The sequence below is a fragment of the Marmota monax genome, unplaced genomic scaffold (genome assembly GCF_021218885.2).
Source record: "Marmota monax isolate L192 unplaced genomic scaffold, Marmota_monax_Labrador192_F-V1.1 WCK01_AAM20220418_F8-fsc00012, whole genome shotgun sequence".
Lineage (NCBI taxonomy): Eukaryota > Metazoa > Chordata > Mammalia > Rodentia > Sciuridae > Marmota > Marmota monax.
The window spans coordinates 7,585,660-7,606,264 of NW_026695227.1; the positions used below are offsets into that span (position 1 = coordinate 7,585,660).

At 35.9% G+C, this 20,605-nt stretch overlaps 1 protein-coding gene across 3 annotated transcripts in view; it reads left to right on the top strand.

Moving 5' to 3' along the window:
- The window catches only part of Aebp2 (AE binding protein 2), a 194,555-nt gene that overhangs the window by 22,979 nt on the left and 150,971 nt on the right, over nt 1-20,605 (top strand). For all 3 annotated transcript variants that reach the window (XM_046436023.2, XM_058576362.1, XM_046436024.2), the window contains exon 3: nt 6,937-7,044. In XM_046436023.2, the coding sequence (XP_046291979.1) occupies nt 6,937-7,044 (108 nt within the window). The remainder of the gene's footprint in view (nt 1-6,936; nt 7,045-20,605) is intronic.

Genomic DNA, 20,605 nt, shown 5'->3' on the forward strand with positions numbered 1-20,605 from the left:
AACTGAAGTCAATAACCATTAATCAAACTCATTCTCTTCTGGCAACAGTCCCTGGTAACTACTACTGAACTTTCTGTTTCTATGAATTTGACTTGTTCTTCATACATCATCTAACTAAAAACATTTAATTTATGGCTTAATTGTTTTCTTATTCTTTTTTTTTTTTGTCCTAAGTGTTAAATTGTCATCATGGAATAGAAACAATGAGGAAAAAATTTGTTACTCTAGAAGATTTTATGTTCCTAATTATTGAAACATGACAGTTTTGCTGGAGCAGTAAGTTAGGCAAGATCTAAGTATCGTATTCCTCTTCTTCTCATTCCACTGTAATCCTTACCGTAGGAAAAACAAAAAAACAAAACCATCCTTTAATAGCTTAGGACCCCCACACCCCCAGGTACTTATGTTGCTCTGTACCTGTAGACTTAAATTGGGTTTGGAGGCAGAAGTCAAGTGCAGTTTAGATTATCTTGACCATTTTATATATCAGAGTGGATTGATGGACATTTAACCATTAAACACCAAATTATAAATATTTTGTGTATATAAACTATTTTTTTTTTTTTTTTTAGTATTTGCTGTTAAACCCAGAACCTCTCCCATGCTAGGTAAGTGCTGTACCACTGAGCTGTATCCCTGTCCCTTCTTTAAAATTTTGAATCAGGGTCTCATTACTACCCACATTCAGCAAATTATGCATATTCTTATACACATGAGAATGCTTTCTACAATTAAAAAATAAGTAACCAAGCTATGCACATTGGCACACACCTATAATTTTAGCTACTCAGGAGCCTGAGGCAGGAGCTTTACAGGTTTGAGACCAGCCTGGGCAATTTATTGAGACCCTATCTCAAAATTTAAAACAAAAGGGACTGGGGATGCAGCTTAGTGGTAGAGCACTGCTGGGTTTAGTCCCCAGTATCACAAAATAAATAAGCAAAAATGAATAAATAAATTCCTTTTATTGAGCTCCCCAAACCAGACCTTGAACTATTTTACAAATCAAATTTCAAACTTTACTGTTTTATATACCTAAGTCTTGTTGGGAGCTTCATCTTCAATTAAGTATGAAGTCCATTCATGTACTGTTCTTTCTGCCTTAACTACTTCTCACATTAAAAAGAATTGCTATGTCAAAGGATGGTGGTGGTGGGGAATTATCAGAAAGAAATCAGCTTTCTTATGTAGGATTTGTGTTTAGTTTGTTTACTGTTGTGAATATTCTTGGGTATGTTTTGGAGTGATGGGATAATAGGGTATTTGAAGATTAATGTAGCCTGACACTTTTATATCTTATAAAATTTCTATGTTGAATTTGTGGGAGGGTTTCTAGTATTCTAAGTAAGTTAAGTAAGTCTTAGGAGGTTTTTTTTTTTGTTGTTGTTGTTATTCTTTTGTTTGTGGTCCTGGGAATCAAATCTAGGATCATAGCACATGCTGTGCAAGTTCTCTACCACTGAACTACTTCCCTAACCTGGTCATTTTGAGTTTTGATTACCAACTAGGCATATCCTAAATACAACATAAAATGGGTCATATCTTTTATAAGAAATGAGAAATAGTTTAGTCTTAGGACTAGATTTTTTGTTTTTTTTGGTGCTGGGGATTGAATCTAGGGCCTTGTGTATGTGAGGTAAATACTGTACCAACTGAGCTATATCACCAGCCCCTAGATTTTTTATTTTTTTTTCGCTGCTGAGTTATATCCCCAACTTTTTTTTTTTTTAATACTGGGGTATTGAACCCAGGGGTGCTTTGCCACTGAGCTACATCCCCATTCCTTTTTAGTTTTTTTGAGACAAGTTCTTTCTAAGTTGATGAGGGTCTCATTAAGTTGCTGAGACTGGCCTGGAACTTGGGATCCTCCTGCTTCAGCCTCTTTAGTCATTGGGTTAATAGGCATTCACCACCATGCCTGACTACCCCAGCCCTCTGTAATTTCTATTTTTTAAATTTTAATTTTAAGGTTTTTTTTTTTAGTTGTTGATGAACACAATACCTCTATTTATTTACTTATTTATTTGTAAGTGGTGCTGAGGATCAAACCCAGCGCCTCACATGTGATAGGCAGGTGCTCTACCACTAAGCTACAACTTAAGTACCACTTTTTAATTTTTATTTTGAGACATGATCTTGCCAGGTTGCTCAGGCTGGCCTTGAATTTGCCATCCTCCTGCCTCACCCTCCTGAGAAGCTAGAATCAAGAGGTGTATACCACTGCTTTGCTGGCATTTTTAAAGAGCAAACAGACATACTAATTGGATCCACAGTGTATTTTATTTTTTTATGTTTACATCTTGTAAAAGAATGAAGTTCTTGCTGGGTGCCTTGGCACACACTTGTAATCCCAGCAACTCAGGAGCCTGAGGCAGGAGGGTTGCGAATCCAAATCCAGCCTCAGCAATTTAGCTAGGCCCTAAGCAACTCCGTGAGACCCTGTTTCTAATAAAATTTTAAGAAGGGCTTAACCACCAAGCCACTCCAGCACTTTTTTTTTTTTTTTTTTTTTAGAGATGGGGTCTCACTGAATTACTTAGGCCCTCGCTAAGTTGCTGAGGCTGTCTTTGAATTGAAATCTTCCTGCCTCTGCCTCCTGAGCCACTAGGATTACTGATGTGTACCACCACGCTTGGCTGGATTACACAAATCTCTGTCATGAGAGAGTAGATTGTGTACTTCTGCCTAAATATTCTAATTAAATATGATCCATTTAAAAATATGAGCCATTTTAAAATATGATCCATGATGAATTATATTCTTTTTTAAAAAATATTTATTTTTTAGTTGTAGGTGGACACAGTACCTTTATTTTATTTTTATGTTCTGCTAAGGATTGAACACAGTGCCTCATGTGTGCTAGGTACTGAACTATAACCCCAACACTGAATTCTTGAACCATATTCCTTCCTTTTGAAAAAAATTTTTTTAATTTTTGTTTTTTAGTTGTAGACAGACACAATACCTTTATTTTGTTTATTTATTTTTATGCGGTGCTGAGGATTGAACCCAGGGTCTTACACATGGAGGCAAGCGCTCTACTGCTGAGCCACAACCCCACCCCTCCTTTTAAAATTTTTATTTATTTATTTGATTCTGGAGGAGTCATATCCAGGGCCTTAGCCTTGCTAGATAAGCACTGTACTACTGAGTTACATCCCTAGCCCTTTTTTATTTTATTTTGAGACAGGGTATCATTAAGTTGTCCAGATTGTGCTCAAACTTCCATTCCTCCTGTACTAGCCTTCTGAGTAGCTGGGATTATAGACTTGGCTCCTTTCAAATTTGGATTGAATTCTGTTGTATTTGGTTTTCAGGTTAATTTTTACAGTAGAAGCATTTCTAAAAATAAAGTCCCCCCCCCCCCCCCCCAATTGTGCATCTACAAAGTCTCAGGTTTGAAGAAGACCCTGTTATCAGATTTTGGACTGCTTTTAATCAAGGGACCTTTCTAACATAGGTTAAGAAAGGAAATTTTGCTTCTGAAGTTTGGTGGTTTTTTGTAGATACCTTATTGCTGGTGGTGTGTCAAGACCATCTTTGTGGAAACTTAGTGTTCCCCCACCAATTATTTTTAAAGTATTTTCTCAAATGCAGCTAAACATCATTAACTTTGGTTTCTTTATACATGTCACTTTCTATAAAATTTATTAAACTGAAGGTTTCAAATCTGAAGTTTGCTTTAGTAGTGTTACTAGACATAATTGCATGTGGAGTCTAGACCATACCTACTTCTAATAAAGGCTGTACCTAAAGTTCTTATGTGGTCTGCCATTGCTTCCAGTTTGCTGCTAGGGGAAGAGTTATAAGTAAAAAACTGTTGTTGTTTTTTTTTCCCCAAATGTAGTAGTTGGGTTATTATAAATAGAGGCAGTGTTTATATGAAAGCAGCTATAAGTCCTACATTTTTTGAATAGGGGTCACTTAAGAGTTATATCAATAGAATTCTTCACTGTTAAAAAATGGTTACAAAAATGATGTAAAAGTTTCCCTAATACTTTAAGGGATTTTCAAGTATGTGGTATCAATTGTGAGAAGAAAAAATATTTTTGGAGGAGGGGGGCTTTTTATTTTTTATTTTGCTAAGTTATTGAGGCTATCCTCAAACTTGTAATCCTTCTGCCTCAGGCTCATGAATTGCTGGGGTTACAGGTTTGCACCACCACAACTGGCACTTGAACACTACCACACCTGGCACTTGAGAAAATTTTAAACTAACCCAATTCTTATCTATTTCTTGGATTGATAATTTAAGAATGAGTCTAGTAGCTTTGGAAATTGGTAGATAGTGTTTATTATCTGCTTGTGATTATCAAACAGAATTGAATTTCTATAGCATGTAACATTTTAATTCTTCTTTGTAGATTTATTTTTTAAAAGTCACTTAAAACTCTGAAAACCTTAAGCATCATTTTATAACATGCTAGCTTAAGGAATCTTAAATATGAAGGAGGATATGTTATGACTTCCTCTATCTACTTAACTAAAAGAAAATAGAAATCTGTTGTGGAATCAGGATGGGCATCAGCATCTAAATAACCTTGACCAGTGTCAGTAGTGGAATTGGCTTGTTAGACCTTGACAAAAGGGTTTAGAGGTCAAGTTTTAGAGGAAAACTTGACCTCAATTATTTATTCCTAGATTGTTGATCTTTTTTTTCCCTAGGGGGTGTGTGAGTGTGTGTGTGTGTGTGTGTGTGTTTCGCCAAGGATTGAAGCCAAGGTCTTGCATATGCTAGGCGAGTGCTCTGTCACTGAGCTAGAACCCCAGCTCTTAAAGCATGTTTCTTCAGTTCCATCTACATCTTTGATATGTTCTGTATGTATTATGCTGAGGTATTCAAAGTGTTATTCTTTTTATAATGGTTCTTACCTTAGGGAAAAAACAGACTAAAAGTGGTTATTTGAAGGTAATGGTTGTAGTAGTTGTGTGGCAGTTTACAATGTTGAATTTGATGAAGTATCATCAATTAGTAAATTGATACCTCAGTAATAGGAAGATAATAAAGATTAGAATTTTAGAGTTGTTACTTTTCAAATCCAGTCATACGCAGTTGATTAAACCTAAGAATGTAGGTCTGTTAAAGAAAAGCTAATGTCTAGTTGGGAATGGTGGTACACACCTCTAATCCCAGTGTTTCAGGAGGCTGAGACGAGAGGATCACAAGTTCAAGCCAGCCTAGAGCCTAGGCAATTTAGTGGGACCCTGTCTTAAAAAGAAAAGTACTTGGGATGTAGCCCACTGGTAGAGCACCCCTGTATTCAGTCATGAGTGTGGGGCACAGGAGCTGAAAAGAAAAGCGCATGTCTACCCAAGCATAGTAGTGGTGGCCTGTAATTCCAGCTACTCAGGAAGCTGAGGCAAGAGATTGGCAAGTTTGAGGCCCAGCCTCATTAGTTTAGCAAGATCTTGTCTCAAAGTAAAAATTGAAAGGGGCTGGAAGGTAGCTTAGTGGTAAAGTGCTCCTGGGTTCAATCCTTAGTACAAAAAAGGGTATGGCAAGGAGGGTTTAGCTCAGTTTGGAGTACCCTGGATTTAATCCCTAGTACCCTTAATCCCCTTCATAATTAAGATTTTTGGAAATAGTTTTTTTTGTTGTTGTTTTTTGCTGACACTGGGGATTTAATCCTAGGTACTCTACTGATTTATACCTCCAATCCTTTTAATTTTGAGACAGAATCTTGATAAATTGCCCAGACTGGTCTTGAATTTATAATACTCCTGCCTTAGCCTCTGGGATAGCTGGAATTAAAAGTATGTGCCACCTTGCCTGGCTTTGGAAATAATTCATTAATTTTTAAAATTTTATTGTTTTTAACACTGAGGATTGAACTTAGGCGTGCTTTACCACTGAGCTACATTCCCAATCCCCACCCTTTCTATTTTTTACTTTGAGACAAGGTCTTTGCTAAGTTTGTGAGACCTATGAATTTGTGATATTTCTACCTCAGTCCCCCCAAGTCACTGCGAAATTACAGGTTTGGGCTACTGGGCTTGACTGGAATTAAATTTTTATAGATAGAACTGTATAAGAATAAATAATGTTACCATGCATGTGAGAATAAGAATTCATGAGTAGAAAAACTATAATTTGATTTTTTTTTTTTTTTTTTTGGTACCAGGAACTGAATCCAGGGACACTTAACCACTGAGTCACATTACCAGCGTCTTTTATTTTTTATTTTGTGAGAGGGTCTCACTAAGTTGCTTAGAGCCTCACTAACATTCAAAGGCTGGCTTTAAACTTGAAATATCCTACCTCCGACTCCAAACTCCTGGGATTACAGGCATGTGCCACCATACCTGTTGATAATTTGATATAAAAAGTCATTCTTTGAAGTTGAATTTTAATATTTATTTTTTAGTTATCGGCGAATACAACATCTTTGTTTTGTATGTGGTGCTGAGGATCGAACCCGGGCCGCACGCATGCCAGGCGAGCGCGCTACCACTTGAGCCACATCCCCAGCCCCAATTCTTTGAAGTTGAAAACATCAGTTTCTTGAATAATATATACTATATTAAACATTTATTGATATCTTAATTTTTACTATTTGTGCCTTTATATTGTCCTGATCCTTAAAATTAAAAATTAATGCTTGTTCTCTTATGTAGTAGCTAAAAAAATATTAATAATGGCTTATTGTCTTCTTATAGATATATTGTCTATATTTTATATATTTTCTTATGAATGGTACTTTGCAGTTGGTGTTTCAGTTCTTTATTGAGTGAGCAGGTTTAGGGGAGTAGGATTAAAGTAGTGCCTGTATATGGAAAATTCATAAAGTTAGTTATATGAATAATTTTGATTGTTGTATACATTAAATGGCTTTTTCTTTTCAATTGAAGACTTACATTGTGTTCATTGCATTAACAAGGAATTGAACTGTTTGTTGAGATAAGTGATGAAAATTATTATGGCTCTTCTTTTAACAGGTGTTTGTTTGCTTATGGAAAGGTTGTAAAGTATATAACACTCCATCAACCAGTCAGAGTTGGTTACAGAGGCATATGCTGACACACAGTGGAGACAAACCTTTCAAGGTATGTATGTGAGGGTTTTTTCGTTTTGTTTGTTAAACTTCTACTTAAGATATTTCTCTCTCTCTCTCTCTTTTTGTATTGGGATTGAACCCAGAACTTCCAGCATGCTAGGCAAGCATTTTGTCATTAAAATAAAACCCCCACCCCTAAGCTGACATGTTTCTTACTGGATATACTTTTGTCTTTCTAAAATTTTTAAAAGAACTATTTGTTTTAATATTCATATAGGTGCATAGGTTTGGAAAGTAGATGTAGATAATTTAATCCAAAATATTTAGTTTGAAGAACAGAAAAAAAAAGTTGCTATTAGGTGAGGGTCTTAAAAACAACTTGTAGATAGACTGATTACTTTAAGCTTTGTCTATCACTTGGCTGTGGTTGATACCTTGTGGTCTGATTGTTTTCTCAGTGTTAGAGGTTTCAACATTATTAGCAAATAACACTGACTATTGTATGAAGTAAAGAAATTATAGATCTTTAAGATATTCCTTTCAGTTTTGAGATCACACTACTGAGCTTAATTATAGATCAGTTTGTCCAAATAGATGTGTCTGGGAAATTTTTTACAAAGAGAAAGTATTGCCAGGCATGGTGATGCATACCTGTAATCCCAGCAACCTGAGGCGGAGCCAGCCCAGGCAACTTAGTGAGATCCTCCACAATTTAACAAAACTCTGTCTCAAAATAGGAAATGAAAAAGAACTGAGGATATAGCTCAGTGGTAAAGTATCCTTGGGTGTACTCCCTAGAACCCAAAAAAAAGGCTTTTTGGAAAAAATTATTTTTCCATTTTATCTTCATTAAAAAATTAGACCTAATATTTTGGAAATAGACAAAATATTTGGAAAGCATATACCTCAGATTAAAAGTTTGTGTTTAAAGAGGTTTAATAATTACTAAATCCATAATTTCTACTGGAATGTAAATACTGTGCCAGAAATTTCCCTTGGGTTTCATCAGAGAATGAGGTAATTCCTATGAAGTTGCTTTAAAAGATCACTTAATGTTTTTTGAAAAGGCAGTAATTAATAAGTTTAAAAAAATCACAAAAAATTTACAACCAGGTGTGGTAGCACGTGCATATAGTGCAGCTGTTCCAGGGAGTAAGGCAGGAGGATTGCTGAAAACCAGAAATTTGACACCTGGTCTCTTAAGTAAAAAAATGTTTTTTTTTTTCTTTTAGATTTAGAAATCTTGTTTTTTTTTTTAAAGAGAGAGAGAGAGAGAGAGGAGAGAGAGAGAATTTTTTAATATTTATTTTTTTAGTTATCAGCGGACACAACATCTTTCGTCTGTATGTGGTGCTGAGGATCGAACCCGGGCCGCACACATGCCAGGCGAGCGCGCTACCTCTTGAGCCACATCCCCAGCCCCTTTTTTTTTTTTTTTTTTTTATTCTCATATCCTTTACCCCCTACATATATAACTACTTTTAGTAGTCTTGTGAACTTTTCTAGTATTATTCTACAAAACTACAACATAAATATGTAGTTTCATTCTCCTTCCTTTACACAAAATCTAGTAAGCATTATTTGTACCTTTTTTCTTTAATTATTTCTTTGGATCAGTATATATAGATACCTTTCAAAGATTAGAGTACAGAAATTTCTGCCATTGTTAACATCTTACATTGTGTGAATGTGTACCTTAGTTTTTGAATAGACTTAATCTTGGATCTGTCCACATAAATTCAGAATATTTTTTATTTTCTTTTAGCAGCTTCAGAATATTATATTGTATGGTTGTAAGTTTATTTAACCAAATTTCCATAGATACTTGGGTTGCTTTTAGTCTTACTATTAAAAGTGGTGAAGATATATAAAAATTTTTGTATATGTGTAATTAAACATTTAGGAGAAATTCCTAAAAAATGAGTTGAGTAAGCATTGGTGATTTTTATAAATATTCCAGATTACCTTCTCTGTAGGTTGTACCCTCTCCATTAGCAGTGGTAGAGCATTTGACTTTTCTAAAAGCCTTGCTAAGAGGGTGCTCTTAACCTTTTGGATTTTGTCAAACTAATAGGTGGAAAATTATATCTTTATGTAGTTGCAGTACTGGGGACTAAACCCTAGGGCTTTGCACATCGTAGACAAGTGGTCTACCACTGAGCTGCATTCCCAGTCTGAGTCCTGTAACGTTAACACCCTAATCTTCTGTAGTCATACTATAGATCTTGGTCCTGATGTTTATTAGAAATTCTACCTGGAACTGCATTCCTAACTTCCTGTCTAATATGTAGTTGGGTAATTCTGTGTTACTTGGTAAGCGTTTGTTGTGCAGTGTATATTCAATAAATACGAGATTATTATTGTTAAGAGTAAAAAAAAGATACTTTCTCACTTATTTCCATATATTTTTAAGGTGTCCATTCTATAGATGGTTGATTATGATATGTAGGTTAATTTTAAACCTTGTACAAATGGGTATTTTTCTAAATCCTTTTCTTAGAAGCTGTAGGAAAATTTTGATTGGAGAGGGGAAAGAAGCTTTTGTTAAACAAAAAAGAATTGAAGGCATATGGTTTAGTAACATTATTCTGTGAATCAAGAGAAATAATTAAAAAAAATCTTTCGTTAACATTTATTGTACATATTAGTGGAATTCAGTGTAATATTTCAGTGCATGCATATAATGAGAATGCATCCTGATCAGATCTAGCCCTCTTCAGTACCTTTCATAACAATCATTTAAATAAAAAAAAAAGAATTTTATGGATGTGTAAAAGTTAATAACACTCCTTCTGCTAGGCATTATGGAAGTAAGATGAATAAGAAAAACAGGCCTCTACCATTCAGGGAACTTATTTTTTTTAGAGTTATATAGATTTAAATACATGTAAATAATGAAATGTTTCAGATTTTTAATAGTGACTTATGAAATGTTCTTTGGGAACATGCATGGATTCTGAATCAGTTAAATTAACGGGCTGGGAAAGAGTAGTAAAAGGTGAGTGGAAGTTGACTACAGAAAGAAGGCAATGAGGTGATATTTAAGGTGATTATCTTTGTTTATTTTGGGTGTAATATACAGTGTCTAAAGTGTACTTAACATGTTTAGCAACTTAATGATTTGTTTCATATGTTTAACTACTACCCTAATGGGTATTCTCAGTAAAGCAAGTTTTCCTAATGTCTCTTTCTAGTCTGTCCTTCTGTCCTCCATCTCTTCTCCCAGTCTGTATTCTGATTTCTGTCATCCTGTCTTGATTGTATGAACTCTTGTGTCATTTTTCACTTACTAAATTATTTGATTGATCCAAATTGTTGTATGTGTCATTTTAAAAAATAAATTTCATAGTGCAGATAAACCAGTTTATTTTCTTGCTGATGTTAATCAAGCTGCCCTGTAGACATTTAGGCATTTCTCTACATATCTTATTTTTTCAGTGCTGGAGATTGAATCCATGGCTTCATGCATGCTAGGCAAGCACTCTACCACTGAACCACATTCCAGCCCTCTACTTGTCTTCTCATTGCGTACACACACTCATTCCTCTTGGCTGTGTAGTATTTTAGTACACTCAGCACTTTTAATTTTGGCCATCATGGTTCGTGAGTAATAGCATTTCATTGTTGGCTTTAGTTTTTATTTCTCTTGTTGATAATGCTCTTGAGTACATTTACATGTGCTGTGTCTGTCTGAATATCATATTTTGGGTGAAGGTTCTATTCATGTCTTGTCTATTTTATTATTGGGTGGTTTTTTTTTTATTATTCAGTTATAGAAATTATTCATATGTTTGGAAAAGAAACCCTTTGTCTGACATGTGTATTGTTGATATCTTCTCCTAGTCTGTCTCATTTTTCCCTTTATATTTTGGTACTGGGGATTGAACCTAGGGGCACTCTACTTCCTTTTATTTTGAGGCAGGTTCTAGCCTAACTCACTTGGCTAACCTCAAACTTTTGATCCTCCTGCCTTAGTCTCTCAAGTAGCTGGGATTACAAGGTGTGCACCACTGCACCTAGTCCCCTTTCCCTTTTTTAATGGAGTCTTGTGTCTCATGCTGTGGAGGATACTTTAGGCATATATTGAAAACGTGTATGTACATAACAAAGCAAAAAAAGAATAAACTATTTAGGGGGTATCATGCAGTTTTATATATGTGATACTTGGTGGCAATTTGAAATATTTTAAAAACTAGAATTTATTACTATGAAGCTTGAACTATGATAAATTAAGTTGGTTGCAGAAAGTTTCTTGTTGATTATTCTAGTATTTTTTTATGCACTGAGTGAGGTTAAATGGGTGGCAGAAATAATCATGACAGCCAGGGCTTGAATGATACTACCTGGTGCTTTGCACTTTGCATAGGTATCTTATTGCATTATATATTTTACTAATATTTATAATAGTTTTTAAATTATTGTTGTTCTCCTTTTAAGGATGTGGAAACAGACAAAAAGAGGTTAAATATTTTCTGTCATTGTCAATCAGTGACAGATTCGGGATTTTAGAGGCTGTGAGTCTCTGTTCTTAACCAATTATACTATAATTCTTCTTAGTTATAATGCAGAATAGCTCCTGTTCAATATTTATACACCTATTCTGTCCTTAGATTACTATCTGTTATTATCTCCTAATATCTTTTAGACTGGCAGTTAAATAATTTTTTCTCTTTTAGGTGTAGTGGCACACATGCCTGTAATCCTAGCGACTTGGGAAGCTAAGGCAGGAGGATTGCAAGCCTGAGCAATTTTATCAAGACCCCTTTCTCAAAAGAGAAAGGTTGGGGTACATGTAGCTCAGTGGTAAAATGCTTGCTTAGCATGCAACAGGCTGCTCTGGGTTCAGTCTCCAGTAGTTTCAAAAAATGGGCTTTTCTTGGTGCTTTTTTGTGGGGAGGGGGCGCTTGAGGACTTATTTTATGCATATCTTAGGAAATCAGTGGTCTTTTTGTTGTTGAGTACCTTGTGAAATAATTGATTTAAAAAAAAATCTCACCGAGGAATCTTTTTTTTTTTGGCACCGGCGATTGAACTCAGGGGAACTCAACCAAGCCACATTCCCAGCCCTATTTTGTATTTTATTTAGTGACAGGGTCTCACCGAGTTGCTTAGCTCCTCACTGTTGCTAAGGGTGGCTTTGAACCAATGATCCTCCTACCTTAGCCTCTTGTGCCACTGGATTACAGGCATATGCCCCTCGCTTGCTGAGAATTCTTAAACATGTGTATGGACTTTACTGAAAACATTTCAAGTTGGTAATTTTTTAGTCACTTTTTAAATTGTTTTTGTGGTGCTAAGGATCAAAACCATGGCCTTGTACCCTAGGTAGCACTCTATCATTTGAACTACAACCTCAACCTGTCAATTTTTTTTTTAATTTTTAATTTTTTTTTAGTCATTGATGGACCTTTATTTTATTTATTTATTTGCGGTGCTGAGAACCAAACCCAGTGCCTCACACATGCCAGGCAAGTATGCTACCGCTGAGCCCTAGCCTCATCCCCCTGTTAATTCTTTAAAATAAAACCTGAGAAAGGGAAAGAAAGTACTAATAGCACTCAACCTTGACTGGCTTTGACAGACATATGGAGTTCACACCAACGGGAACCTTTCCCCTCCCCTCCCCTTGACACTGGAGATTGAACCAAAGGGTGCTTAACTGCTGAGCTGTATCCCCAGCCCTTTCTTTTTATTTTGAGATAGGGTCTCACTAAGTTGCTTATGGGCTCCCTAAGTTGTTGACACTGGCTATAAACTTAAGATACTCTTGCCTCAGCCTCCCAAGTCTTTGTGATTCCAGGCATGCATTATCGTGCAGGAAAGCAACAAAGTTTTTTCCCCCTCCGTCCTTCCCTTCCTGTCGTACTAGGGATTGAATGCAGACATGCTTTATCCCTGATCTACATCCCCAGCCCTTTTTATTTTTTATTTTGAGACGGTCTCACTAAATTGCTTGGGGCCTTGCTAAATTGCTGAGGCTGGCCTTAAACTTGCAATCTCCCGCCTCAATCTCCCAAGTCTCTGGGATAATAAGCATGTGCCACTGCATCTGGCAACAAAGCTTTTCTTAATTCTTTTTTTTTTTTTTAAAGAGAGATAATTTTTTAATATTTATTTTTCAGTTTTCGGTGGACACAACATCTTTATTTTATTCTTATGTGGTGCTGAAGATCGAACCCAGCGCCCCGCGCATGCCAGGCGAGCGCGTTACTGCTTGAGCCACATTCTTAGCCCCAGCTTTTCTTAATTCTTTTTTTTTTTTTTTAATTTTTTTTTTTAATATTTATTTTTCAGTTTTCGGCGGACACAACATCTTTGTTTGTATGTGGTGCTGAGGATCGAACCCGGGCCACACGCATGCCAGGCGAGCGCGCTACCGCTTGAGCCACATCCTCAGCCCCTTTCTTAATTCTTGATAGTCTCTGTTTTTCTTTCACATGTCATGTGGAATTACGTATGTTATGAAAGTAATACTTCCTGCTGTTAAAATTGATATTAAAAAGCATAAATAATAAATATAATTAATTTTTCATATATAGAAAGCCATGGTTTATTCTTCAACATGTCTGTTGTTGACATGTTTCTCAATAAGTGAAGTCATTTGTTTTTTTTTTTTTTTTTAAACGGGGTCATTTTATACATGCATAGTCTACTTTTTCGGTCTTTACAGGGCATCATTTTATGTTAGTAAACTTATTTAACTAATATTTTAAGATTGCATAATATTCTCATGTGAGGATTTATCCTATTTTATCTAACTAGTCCTTTCTTGGGTATTTTTAATTTTTTTTCCCCAATGTAAAGAGCCATGTAGCTTGGGGTGGTAGAGCATACCTGTAATCCCAGTGATTTGGGAGTCTGAGGCAGGAGGATGGCAAGTTCAAGGCCAGCCTGGGAACTTAGGAAGACTCTGTCTCAAAAAGGGCTGGGGAAGTAGTTCAGTAGTAGAGTACTCCTGGGTTCAATACCCAGTATCATAAAAACCCAAAACAATGTAGTCAATGAATACATTTTTATAAACTTATCTTGAGAATTAACATAAATTTCTAGAATGCATTTTGCTAGGCCAAAGTTTGTGTGCATTTTTTTCGCATAAGCTTGCTTTTGATAACTATTGCTAAATTCTTCCTTCAGTTTATACTTTCACCTGAAGGGTTTAATTTAGTGCCTATTTCTTAACCTTGCTGAAGCTGTTGGTATTACTGGTATTTTAAAATAAATATCTTTGGAGTTCTATTAGGCATTTTTTATTACTGTCAAGATTTGAATGTGTTTATATCTTTTGACCTTTTTTCCCCTTCTAAATTTCTTATTCATGTACTTTGCTCTTTTATTTTATTAAGATAGTCTTTTTTTAAAAATATATTTAGTTGTAATTGGACACAATATCTTTATTTTATTTATTTATTTTTATGTGGCGCTGAGGATCCAACCCAGCGCCTTGCATGTGCTAGGTGAGCGCTCTACTGCTGAACCACAACCCCAGCCCCTAAGATAGAGTCTTGGTAGATTGGGGTACAACTCAGTGGTGGAGTGCTTACCTGGCAATTGCAGTGTTTTATTCAGCTTTTTTTTTTTTTTTTTTTTGCTGCTGTGACGAAATGAACAATTTTAGAGGAGGAAGTTTATTTGGGGGCTTATGGTTTTAGAGGTCTAAGTTCATAGATAGCTGACTCCTTTTCTTGGAGCCTGAAATGAGGCAGAACATCATGGTGGAAGAGTATGGTAGAGGAAAGTAGCTCAGGACATTATCAGGAAGCAGAGAGACTTCACTTGCCAGATATAAAATATATACTCTATGGGGCTGGGGTTGTGGCTCAGTGGTACAGCTCTTGCCCAGCATGTGTGAGGCACTGGGTTCTATCCTCAACACTACATTAAAACAAATAAAAATAATAGCAGATGGAGTAAAAATACTAAAAAAAGGTCTACTCCAAAAGTGTGTTCCCAATGACCTACCTCCTCTAGCCTCATCAAATCTGCCTTTAGTTACCACTCAGTTAATGCCTGTTTGGGGATTGGTGCAGTGATTGGGTTAAGGCTCTCACAACCCAATCATTTCACCTTGAAGCCTTCTTGCATTGTCTCACACATGAGCTTTTGGGGGGACACCTTGCATCTAAACCACAATAGCCAGGCCCTGAGTTTTTTTCCCGTAAACTGTCGAACTAGTGAGTTTGTTCCCGAAACTACCCTATTTCTTAACCTTGCAGAAGCTGAACAAACTCAGCTTCAGCAAGGTTAAGAAATAGGCACTAAATTAAACCCTTCATGTTAAAGTATAAACTGAAGGAGGAATTTAGCAATAGTTATCAAAAGCAAGCTTATGTGAAAATCTCCTTATATTACCTAGACTGGCCTTTGAAGTCCTGGACTCAAGCCATTCCCTTTCCTCAGTTTTCTGAGTAGCAGACTGTAGGTACACATTACCACACCTGGTAGCTTTGACTTTTTTTCCATTAGACTTTTCCCCCTCATTCTAATTTTTAAATATAGTTTTAATGTAAAATGATAATTAGGAAAATATATTGCTCTAATATAATATAAATATTTAGTTTTATATTTAAGACAGTACAATATAGCGTGTGAAGCCTCACACGTGCTAGGCAAGAACTCTGCCACCTAATGACACCCCCAATTTTAGTTTTAGGATGGAAATCATTTGGAACTCATTCATTTTTATGAAATAGGGGGAGAAAAAGCATCGTTTTTTGCTCATTTTGAGATTGTTCCTGAATTTTTTATGCTGCTTTCCCATGTAGAACTCTCAAGTTCTCTGAACCCAGATTTACCAGATAGTGTTTTGCCGCTGTTCTGTGATTTGGAGTCCAGTGTGCCACACCTAACCCCTTTTCCACATTGCTGAGGATCAAACCCAGGACTTTGACATGCTAGACAAGTGTTCTACTACTGAGCCAGATCACAACCCTCCTCCCCCCTGTAATTTCTTTTTCCATATTGGGGATTGAACTCATAACCTCATGCATGCCAGAACAAGTACTGTTGCTGAGCTACATCCCCAGTCCCACAGTGCTTTTATCTACATATCTGCCTGCCACTGAATATCCCTTCCATTTATTAACCTCTTAACCTATTTTGTTATCTGTTTTCTCTCATTTTCTGTCTCTCTGCCCTTTTCCCCTTCCTGTATTCTCTCATATAGATACAGTCAGACCAGTTCAGTCTTTTGGGGGAACTATTTGAGAGGAGCAGTATCCTGTTCTTTTTCTCTAAATATGTTAGTATGTTTCCTAACAGTGACTTTCATGCATTCATTATATAACCTTAGTACAGTTATCAAAATCCAAAAATTTAACATTGATATTAGTTAGCTATTCTAATTTTAATAATTTCCCCAGTAATGTCCTTAATTATATATTTTTTCTTAATTTAGGATCCAGTGCATGATCATGCATTGCATTTCGTTGTTGTTGTTGTTTCTTTGTGATGGGAATTGCGCCTAGGGCCCCACCTACACTTAGTCTACCATGAAGCTATGATGCAATCCTGCATTTAGTTTTCATGGCGCTTAAAAAAAAAAAGAATAAATATATATTTTTAGTTGCAGATGGACACAATACATTTTTTTTTTTAATTTTATTTTTATGTGGTGCAGAGGATTGAACCCAGTGCCTCTCACATGCCAAGCAAGCACTCTAGCTCTGAGCAACAACCCTGGTCCTTTTATGGCTTCTTTAATCTTAAAGTTGCCTCAGTCTTTACTTATCTTCCATGGCACTACCATTTTTGATGAATTTAAGCCATTTATTTGTATTATCTCTTCAGTTTTGAGTTGTTTGGTGTTTTGGTAATGACTTGATTTAGATTTTAGTTTATGTGTTTTTTTTAAAAAACAAAATTCTCACTGAATCATATCAAGATGACAGTTTGTGCCATCACAGATGAAGTTATTTACCATTATTTACCTACCATTATTTATACATTATAAAATTATTAATTTGTATCTTTGTAATTTATAGTTTTATGGAGAGAGAATTTAAGTTTCTGTAACTCTTACTTCCCATCAAAATTAGTTTTTGTATCCATTGACAATTGCCTGAATCAATTACTATGAGAATTACAAAACAAATATTTTTCTAACTTCTGAATTTATTAGTTGTTTGCTCTACTTGCAGAATGAGACTTTTGGGGGCGGGTAGACATTGGGGTTTGAACTCAGGGTTATGCAAGATAGGCAGGTGCTCAACCACTGGGATATTTTCCCAGCCCAGAACCAGACTTGTTGCCTGCCTGCCTGCCTGCCTTTTTTGCCTCCATCTGTCTACAGAATGAACTCGTGTATTCTTATTTTATTCTTTGGGTTATAATAGATGATTTGTTATTTTGGTTGTCCTCTAACAGGTAACTGTCTGTCTGTGAATGTATGTATGTATGTATTTTTCTGGTGCTGGGACTTGAACCCAGACAAGCACTGTACCACCAAGCAACATCCCTAGCCCTCATATTTTTATATATTGAATTTGTCTCTCCTTGCACATGTGGCTTCTGGAGCAACTGTCCTTTAAGATTTAAGTGGGTAAGAGTCTCCATTGGTGATTGACTAATATCAAAAACTAATTGACTTGATATTGGAAGTAAATTTAAATCATGCATGTGTCATTTAGATTTAAATCTGATTTTAAGACCCCTAAACGTATTTGTCTTACGACTGATGTACAAGGTTTATTTCACTTCAAATAATTGGGCGTGTAAGGTCATTATGAAATTTAAGTTTTGGAAAGTACTCTTAAAATGTAAATATAGTATCTTTGCCAAGGGTTTTAAGTATTTCTGGTAAAGTGTCAAGAGAATTCTTAGATAAAATTGATGCCCACCCCTCTTTTGTTCACTATGTATGTACATACCTCTACTTTTTAAATGTACATTTAGAATTTATGTTGCCATTTTGTTAAGTGCAGTGAAAATTTTAATTATTAAAGGGTCAGAAAACTTGACAAATGTTTACAGTACTAGGATTTTGACTTTCTTTATTCTCTCTTAGTCATTTTCTTTTCCTCCCTCCCTATCCAAGGGCACTTGACAACTGAGCCACATCCTCAGCCCCCCCCCCCTCGCCCTTTTTTTTTTTTTTTTTTTTTGGTTCTAGGGATTGAACCCAGGGCCTCATGTTTTCCAGGCAACCACTCTATCACTGAGCCACATCCCCGGTCCATCTTCAGCCCTTTTTATTTTATTTTGAGACAGGATCTCACTAAGTTGCCTAGGTCTTTGCTGAGTTGCTTAGGCTAGCTTTGAACTTGCAATTCTTCTGCCTTAGCCTTCTGTGCTGCTGGAATTTCAAATGTGTGCCATTGTGCCCAGCAGGGATCTTGTTTTTATTAACTTACATGTCAGCACTCTCCTTTTTCCATCCCTCTTCCCTCACTCCTAAATTTAGGCTACTTCTTTCTCGTCTGCTTTGCTGGCCTCTGTTCTGTCAAGCTTCTAGGTATTAGAGAGTGTTCTCTTAAACTTTTGAACCCTGGTCTTATCCAATCCTTTGATTTTAATGCTATATATATTCTGATTATTCCGTAAGGTTTATCTCTAACTAGACTTAACTTTCTGTTTTGAATTACTGAATAGAAAATTCAGCTCGGATGTCTAATAGAGCATTTCAAATTTGTTCAAAATTTTGAGGTTTTCCATTACAGACATGTTTGTTCTCTAGACTCAGTAAATGGTAAAAATCATCCATCCAGTTAATACCGTAGTTTTAAAAGTAACAGAATCCCTATTAGTAGCTGGTGTGGAAGGATTGGGAGATAACCTCCTTCTTCTCAACACCTTCACCCCAGATGCTAGCGGATTTTGTCACTTTGATCTTTAGTACATTTTAAACATGACTACTACTTTTCAGTGTACTTTAGTTCATTATTTTGAGTTTAATTAGTTATTCTATTTTACATGGCCTTGGAAACGCCAACTCACTACAAATTAAAATCCAAATCTCATTTGTGTACACACAATAATGGAACATATTTTTGGCATATTGTGTGGTATTTCAGGACAGGTATATATGTAATGATCAGATCAGGGAAATTAGTTTATCTAGGAGTTTTTTTTTTTTTTTTTAATATACTGAGAATTGACCCCAAAGGCATGTTACCAGAGCAACATTTTAAGATAGAGTTTCACTAAGTTGTTTAGGGCTTTGCTAAGTTGCTGAGGCTGGCCTTGAACTTGAGATCCTTCTGCCTCAGCTTTTGGAGCCACTGGGATTATAGGTGTACAATATTGTTCCCAGGTCTGGCAATTTTTAAATATACTAAAATTATCTCTGGGTACGGTTGCATACCTGTAATTTCTACTGGGGAGGCTGAGGCAGGAGTATCACAAGTTTAAGGCTACACTGGGTAACTTAAAGAGACCTGTCTCATAATTTAAAACAAGGTGGACAGTTAACTCACTCGTTGACTATTTGCTTAGCATGCATTAAGCCCTGGGTTCAATTCCGAGTACTTGGGGAATTTTTATCCTTTCTTTGGGGATTATTCATAACACTTTCTTTTAGCTATTTTTAAATATACAATTTGTTGTCAACTATATAATTACCCTACTGTGATAGGGTAACATTAGAATTTATTCCTCCTATCCAGCTATACTCCTGTACCTGTTAACCATGTTCTTTCCATCTCTACACCATTTTCAGACTTTGGTAACCACTGTTCTACACTACATTTTTGTGAAATCGACGTTTTTAGTTTGTATAAATGACATCATGCAGTATTTGTCTTTCTTTGTCGCCTTTTACTTAATATGTCCTCCAGTTCTATCCATATTGCTGCAAATGATGTGATGCCCCTTTTTTTTGTGGCAAGTAATATTCTGTTGTGTGTGTACAGCATATTTTCTTCATCTATTTATCCATTGTTGAACAACTAGGTTAATTCCATGTTTTGGCTATTGGGAATGGTACTGTAATGAACATAGAAACACATATTTATTAAACATGGTGATTTCCTTTCCTTTTGGAAAGGAAAAGGGATTGCTTCATCTATTTTTTCTGTTTGTAGCTTTTTGAGAAATCTCTATTGGTACATATGGCTATACTGGTTTACATTCCCAATAATAGGAAATGAACCACCACCCCCTGCTCTTTTTTTTTTTTTCGTACTAAAGATTAAACTCAAGGGTGCTTTACTAATGAGCTACCTCCCCAGCCCTTTTTATTTTTGAGACAAGATCTTGCTAAATTGTTGAGGCTGGCGTTGAACTTGAGATCCTCTTGCCTCAGCCTCCCAAGTAGCTAGGATTACAGGTATAAACGGTAGGTTGATTTCCCTTTCTGCTGCATCTTTGTCAGCATTTGTCTTTTTTAGTTTATTTTATAATTTTTGGGGGTCTTTTTGATAATAGCCTTTCTAGTTGGTGAGATTTTTTTTTTTCTTTCCCCAGAGCTTGGGATGGAAATAGGGCCCTGTGTGTACTAGGCAGATCTACGTCCCCAGCCCCTCATTGTGGTTTTGATTTTCATTTCCCTGATGATTAGTGATGTTGAACATTTTTCCATATAAGTGTTGGCCATTTGTTTATCTTCTTTTGAGAAATGTGTTTTCAGTTCATTTGCCTGTTTTTAATTGGGTTTTTTTTTTTTTTTTGCCTTTGGG